This window comes from Mustela erminea, chromosome 5 (genome assembly GCF_009829155.1).
Source record: "Mustela erminea isolate mMusErm1 chromosome 5, mMusErm1.Pri, whole genome shotgun sequence".
NCBI lineage: Eukaryota > Metazoa > Chordata > Mammalia > Carnivora > Mustelidae > Mustela > Mustela erminea.
The window spans coordinates 52,765,789-52,773,503 of record NC_045618.1 but is presented as its reverse complement, the minus strand read 5'-3'; the positions used below and the strand labels follow the sequence as shown (position 1 = coordinate 52,773,503).

General features: G+C 34.8%; 1 protein-coding gene across 1 annotated transcript; it reads left to right on the top strand.

The window, feature by feature from the left end:
• Window positions 1–3,136: 3,136 nt before the first annotated feature.
• LOC116590105 (olfactory receptor 4K13) lies at window positions 3,137–7,318 on the top strand. Its single transcript, XM_032341766.1, has 2 exons — window positions 3,137–4,060; window positions 7,265–7,318. The coding sequence occupies exons 1-2, from the start codon at window positions 3,140–3,142 to the stop codon at window positions 7,316–7,318; spliced, it is 975 nt and encodes a 324-aa protein (XP_032197657.1). The 5' UTR covers window positions 3,137–3,139.
• Window positions 7,319–7,715: the final 397 nt, after the last annotated feature.

Here is a 7,715-nt window from a genome sequence, read left to right as displayed (position 1 = left end):
TTGCCTAGTTCTTGTTCTAGTCTTCCTTCAATTTCAGAATATTAATACGTAATGCACATGGTATACCTGGAGATTATGTAAATGGTAGAGCACATGAGATAGACCATAGTACAGTGGAAATTGCTGTGGGTTTTGTACTGGGGAAAGTTCCATTATACAGAAGAGAAGCCTCAAGGTGTCCTGAGAGATACGGTCATATGGACAGAAGAATTTGGCTACCTAAAATGATGAAACACGTAGGGATAGAAATGCAGAAAACCATGAATTTGTTTTTACCAAAACAGAAGTTGTATTTTGGCACTGTTATAAAACAGTATCGGATATTTAGAGTGGATGAGAGGCTGATTGTGAAGGCCCAGGTCAACTTGGCGTTTGTAATTGTTGTTTTTTCTTTAAAGAAGACAATGACGGGATGAAAACAGAATTCTTGTGAATAATGTTCATTTCCTAAAAGTAAACTGTATTTGTGGGGGGAATTAGGATTATTTATCATCAAAGAAATGGAATTCTGTATCGTGATGAAATGTGGATTTTCTTGTGCTATTAGGAATATATTTTTAATGTATTGACAAACCCAAGGAAAATAACTATGCATATGAATATTATTCTCTCAATAAATAGTATTGAACATTATTGTTTTAAGAAAAATCATATAAATATAAATAGATACTAATACCCACACCACACACACACACACACACACACAGACACGGAACACTCGCACTGTGCTAATGCGTATATTACTTTTCTCAAAGGCTATCCAGGAAACAAACTGTTAAGAGTTATCTTCCAGCTACATGTGGCATGCTTTCTTTTCCATTCGTGTAAGCACCTTGATCCTTTTTAAAAGTAAATTAGGGAAAAATACATACTCCTAACAATTTTATTAGAATGGTTATTCTGTTTCTGTTTAAAAATGCTTCAACATCCAATTTGACAGTTTTAAAGAAATGTGCTTAGAGTTCCTAATTAACATGGACTTTTTTTTAATACTGACTTTATCTAGATGCTGAATATTCATTATGCATTTCATTCATTCATTCACTCCTTCAGTTGATATTTGAGTAGTCATGTAGTCAGTATTCCAGATGTTAGAATGTGTATAAACTACCTCATATATATTTGAAGTCTGTACTATTTTCTTCATATGCAGTTTCAAAAATAAGATTTCAAAAAGCATTAGTATGTATCTTTTTTTTAATTAATTTTTTATTTTTTATAAACATATATTTTTATTCCCAGGGGTACAGGTCTGTGAATCACCAGGTTTACACACTTCACAGCACTCGCCAAAGCACATACCCTCCCCAATGTCCATAATCCCACCCCCTTCTCCCAAACCCCCTCCCCCCAGCAACCCTCAGTTTGTTTTGTGAGATTAAGAGTCACTTATGGTTTGTCTCCCTCCCAATCCCATCTTGTTTCATTTATTCTTCTCCTACCCACTTAAGCCCCCATGTTGCATTAAAACTGAAAGGAGACATAACCTTTCTACATGGAAATAAGTAACTTTACATACTTAATATGACTTAAGACTTTGCATCAATACAAGGTATTCAGAGCAGATAATTGGCCAGAGGACATGTTTTTTATAGGGAAAATACATCCCCAGTTGGATAAAATGTACACATGGGATTGTCTGAGAGAAACAGACTATATAGCATTATGATGCTTCTTCCTTCTATTACTGAAGACTGGGAGCATAAATTGCAGGGAATGAATGAGAACATGGGAAAATGAGATGTAAGGCTATTCCCAGGATTCACATGAGACACATTCTCATGAAAGTATTTTCTCCACTCTGGTAAGTAATGCAAAAACAGAAGCCTATACTTTATTATGATGATGGTGATGATGATATGTTACTCACCATAGAGTACATGATTAGTATTTGATGTAGTGTTCCATGATTCATTGTTTGCGTATATTTACTGAAGGAGATTTGTAAAAATCTAGGTGATTGAAAACCATTAGTGATGAAAATAATTTTTTAAAGCAAAACTGGTTAAACTCCTATTGTTATAAGCATGGCTGATGGGAAAGTTATGGCATAAATTTAGATCACCTAAATTTATGACATAATACAGAGAAATTGTATTTCTCTTATCCACATGAATCAGGTACTTCAAGCCACCTCATTTTGAAATTTGGAAGCTTGTGATAATGATACATGCACAAGCCAAACAGCAATCCTCTTTATAGCAACAAATAAGTGAAAGAATGAATGAATCAATACAAACTGAAAATGAAATTAATTCAGTTCCATTTGGCTGTGGACTTTCTACATTCAAGGTATTTCTTGCTTAAAATCCTAGAAGAGACATTTGATGTGAATGATGTTAAATGTTGAGTGAATAATTTATACATGGTTAACATATATAATAATGTATGGCATGTATATAATGTATGGCATGTTTCACCCTTACAAAGTGTGTGATGACCACCATTACTGATAGTAGCATGAGCTCTGACAGTTTCATGCAAGAATGGAGCAGGAAAGAGGCAATACATTTCTCAGGAGCCAAAAACTTACAAATAAGACATAATTTAAGGTTTAATTAATAGTTCTTTACCAGAATCTCTTTCAAAATATGGGTCTTTAATATCCGTGCTGTATTTTCTACATTTATCATTTCCAGGATAAGAAACTTGGTATTTTTCTATGAATGTAGAACCTACCACCATCATAATCATATTTCTATACCTCTTCGTATGATAAACAGGCATTCAATATCATGTAATCTGATTGTTTTTACTTCATTTTACTGAGGAGGAAACTTAACCCTGGAAAGGAGATACTTGTCCTATGTTGCCCCCAATGAGTAGCTCAGCTAGGTGTTGTACTGAGGTCTTCAGATTCCAAGTCCACAATACAATGATGATTTCATGTGTTGTTTTTATTTTTGTCTTTCAGAAATATATATTCTGAATTCTCCTTGCTTTTTGGGTACACTTCTCTGGGCCATTTCAGAATCACTGACTAACAAAATCACCCCCCAAAAGTGGGAGGTGCTTTAAGTTCAGGTACCCAGTTTAAGTGTCAAAATCAGATACCAACATGAACCATACTTTCTGTGACCACAACTTTTCTGCCCACGATTCTCACTCACTTTGATTATGATGGGATAAAGTTGACAACATGGAAAGGGCAAACCATTCGGTGGTGTCCGAGTTTATTTTGTTGGGACTTTCTAAATCACAGAATCTTCAGATTCTATTCTTCCTAGGATTCTCTGTGGTCTATGCAGGGATTGTGTTAGGAAACCTCCTCATCTTGGTCACTGTGATCTTTGACTCACGCCTTCACACACCAATGTATTTTCTGCTTATCAATCTCTCTTGTATTGATATGATCCTAGCTTCTTTTGCTACCCCTAAGATGATTGTGGATTTCCTCCGAAAACAGAAGACCATCTCTTGGTGGGGATGTTACTCTCAGATGTTCTTCATGCACCTCTTAGGGGGGAGTGAGATGATGTTGCTTGTAGCCATGGCAATAGACAGGTACGTGGCCATATGCAAACCCCTCCATTACCTGACCATCATGAGCCCACGAGTGCTTGTTTGGCTGCTGTTATCCTCCTATACAGTTGGATTTGTGCATTCATCTAGTCAGATGGCTTTCATGCTAAATTTGCCCTTCTGTGGTCCCAATGTGGTGGACAGCTTTTTCTGTGACCTTCCCCTTGTGATCAAACTTGCCTGCAAGGACACCTACCTGCTACAACTGCTGGTTATTGCTGATAGTGGCCTCCTGTCCCTGGTCTGCTTTCTCCTCTTGCTTGTCTCCTATGGGATCATCATATATTCAGTCAGGCACCGTGCTGCTGGTAGTTCAGCCAAGGCCTTCTCCACTCTGTCAGCACACATCACAGTTGTCACTCTCTTCTTTGCCCCATGTGTCTTTATCTATGTATGGCCCTTCAGCAGATACTCTGTCGATAAAATTCTTTCTGTGTTTTATACAATTTTCACACCTCTCTTAAATCCTATTATTTATACATTAAGGAATCAAGAAGTAAAAGCAGCCATAAAGAAGATAAGGACTCGACATATAAATGCGAAACACACTTTGTAGATGATGCTTCTGAAGAAATAATTTCTTGTGTGGACATTTTAAGGAATGAACTTTGAAGCTATTTCATGTTCTATAAAAGGAACCAGTAGGTGTAACTGTTAAAGAGCAAACCCCTTTTTTGGTCACTCTCAGTGATTAAACACATGACATGTAGAGTCTGGAAGACATGCATTTAAATCCTCTCTTCACTGCTTCTTTTCATGCAAATTTCAAAAAAATGAATAAATTATCTTTATCTACTTAATTATCTACAGAAATTTCTTTATATGTTTCTTTTATTATTTTGGAATGTTTTTAATTTTTATAATTATTATTACTACTTCTATTATGCTTGTAGTTATTACTGGTGCTACTATAATTATAGCTGTTATTGGGAATCTATCAGTAGAAAATGTACACAGATGACTTCTCACATAGGCCGTTTAGCTGAGTGTCTGATTAACTGGTGCTAAAAAAGTACATTTAGTAGGTAATCCCTAGTTAATGTGTATTCATTTTAGTCACTTAGTTGCCCCAGATACAGTGCCTCCAACCATGCTTCACATATTTTGTGAGCCTACAATGAGCCAGAAGATACATCCTTGATTTCAGGAAGTTTACAGCCCATTGATGGGGAGAGTGCACTAAATTTGCAATCATGTTGTGTCATGGACAGTACTATATTACGTGGTTGCAAGTCCAGTACAACTTTACCAGTAATAACACCAATATTTGTCTCTGCCTTTTTTTGAGTTCACTGATAAATTGACTCAGAGCCTATAGGAAAGAAGGGGTGACTGGTACTCCTGAAAAGTCTATCTTCAATTCTTAGTACCAGAATCAAACTTTCTTTTTCATTTTTTAAAATACAGTTTACAAATAGAAAAAACAATCATTCTCTTTAGTGTACAATGCTGTGAATCATGACAAATGCATAGTCATGTAACCATAACAATGAGAATATAGGAGAATTTCATCAACCCTCAAATTTCCCTCTGCCCCTTTGTGGTCCATTCTTCTGTCTCGTGTTCCAGCTCTGATAAAAGGGATCTGGGTTTTTGTTTTTGGTTTTTTTTTTTTTTTTGGTCCCTGATTTGCCTTTTAATAACTGTCATATAAGTTGAATCAAATAGTGAGTAACCTTTTGAGCATGGTTTTTTCAGTCAGCATGATGCCTTTGGGATTCATTCAATAGCAAGTTGTTTTCATTATTAAAAATCTATTTTACATTTTAATATCTATTATATAAGTGCCCTCATTGCTATTCTTCCTCAGACTATCTTGAAACCAGTTCAGTTATTTATTGATATTAGCTGGAATGATTTTATCAAATGATGTGAATTCTAAGTAATTATAATTTCATTTAATCTTATATATTGATTTATGGAGAAATATTAACAGTATTGGTCTTTTTAATCCTAGAACATGGTTCATATTCTGAACTTAATATAGACCTTTTATGTCCCCCAGTAACATTTCTTTTTTTTAAAGATCTTTTATTTTTTTTATTTTTTTTTATTTTTATAAACATATGTTTTTATCCCCAGGGGTACAGGTCTGTGAATCACCAGGTTTACACACTTCACAGCACTCACCAAAGCACATACCTTCCCCAATGTCCATAATCCCACCCCCAGTAACATTTTATAACTTTCTTCATTATATACAGAAACTACCTTAAACTTACAATTTTTTTTAAGTTTTTGAGTTCAATTTTTTAGTTGTGTGTGGTTTTATTTTATTTGGGTTTTTGTTTGTTTATTTGTTTGTTGCTATTTCTGGAATAAAGGAAAAGTAGAGTTATATGTATATTTCTTTGAAATTAGCCACTGACCTGAACACTAAGTCATTGAAATTTTTTGCTGATTTTCTTGGGCTTAGCATATAATGTTTCAACTATGATAATCTTATGTTCTCCTATAATTTTTCAACATTTTACTTCATATTTTAGCTTATCACATGTCTAGGAGTTAATACTATCTCTGAATTTTTTCCTGGTTGCCAAAGAATAAAATAGATATATCTCATAAAATTGCTGACACATCTGTTTTCCAGTAAGAATTACTGCCTTTAATACACTTACACAATATAATGAATATTTTACATATTTTTATAAAAATGACACATATTTGGGATGATAACTATGAATAACACTTAGTTTATTTGACATGGAAATTTTTTTTAATTTCATTGGAGCTATATTGAACATTTCCAAAGAGTAGAGGTAAATCCTTTTTAGCTGTAGAAGAAATCTAAGAAAAGGAATCTAAATTATGGTGTTAAAACTAAGTAAAAACTGGAAGTTTATAGGAAGCTTGCCTGCCACCTAGTGCCCATAATCTCTTAGGTTTCGCTTTTTAGCTTTAGCAAAAACCCAGAATAGGAAGGAGGATTTTGTAAGAATGAGGAATTTGAGAGGCAGGGTGGGGGTTGTGGGGGGTGGGTAGGGAAGGAAAAAATAAAACAAAATCGGGAGGAAGAAAAACCATAGGAGATTCCTAATTTCACAAAACAAACTGAGGGTTGCTGGATGGGCTAGGGATAGGGTGGTGGGGTTATGGACATTGGGAAGGGTGTGTGCTATGGTGAGTGCTGTGAAATGTGTAAGCCTGATGATTCACAGACCTGTACTCCTAAAACAAGTAATACATTATATTTTTATAAAAATAATTTTTTAAAAAGGGGAAGTAAAAGGTCACATGTTTTTAAGTTTCTTTGTTATTTTCAAATGACAGAATTTATGTTAACAAAAATTTATACCAATAAAAATCTCCATTTGTTTAAAAAAAAAATAAGAATGGTCTGGAGTCTTTGCAGTCCCCCAATAGGCAATCAGTATGCAGCCTATACCTTCCAAAGAGGCAGTGGAGCTGATTACCATCTCACCATTACCAAAAATAGCCATTTTCATGGACACATTTTAGTGTTATTTTAAGGGCTTCCCATCTGCTAATACCGATCAGCTAAGTCCAGAATTCCAGTGGACGTCACAACTCATTAAGTCACCATTAGGAGTTAGAGTGTTCTGAAAAAGGCAAAGCAGACCAGTAACTATAAACTGTCTGCATGTTAAAAATCATTGTTCATGATTTTTAAATCTATTGCCTGCCATAAATTTATAAAACTAAGTTTTTAACATCCCTAAAAGAATGGATGATCCCTCCAAATTTCAGGAGGAACTAAAAATATATCTTCTCATCATTTCAGTTTGGAAGACTGAACCCTTTGCTTAGAATATGCTGCCAAATGATTTTACTTTGATCATAATTGGTCAGATAGGAAAGTAGGACTTGTTTGAGGCTACTAAAGAGAGTGGCCAAAAGCCATTCTTCCATCTGTATCTAAAAGATAGTATTGGGTAAATTAATTAAGTTAATAATTAGGCTGTCTAGGGAAGTCTTTGAGTTTCTCAGTCTTAAAAGTGAGGTGCTACTTCCATCACCATTCTCTGTATGAGGGAATGGAAGCAGAAGGCTTTGATAACTTGCTTAACGTTCCACAGCTAGAAGGGAAAGGAACAGATTCCAACTAGTCTGCTTTTAGAAGCCATGCATGTCTTTATAATTCTGTTCTACCTCTAACAGTATTAACCAAATTCTGGAATCCCATTTGTAATTACCTCTTCTCCAAATCCAGAAATTTGTTAAAATATAACTGA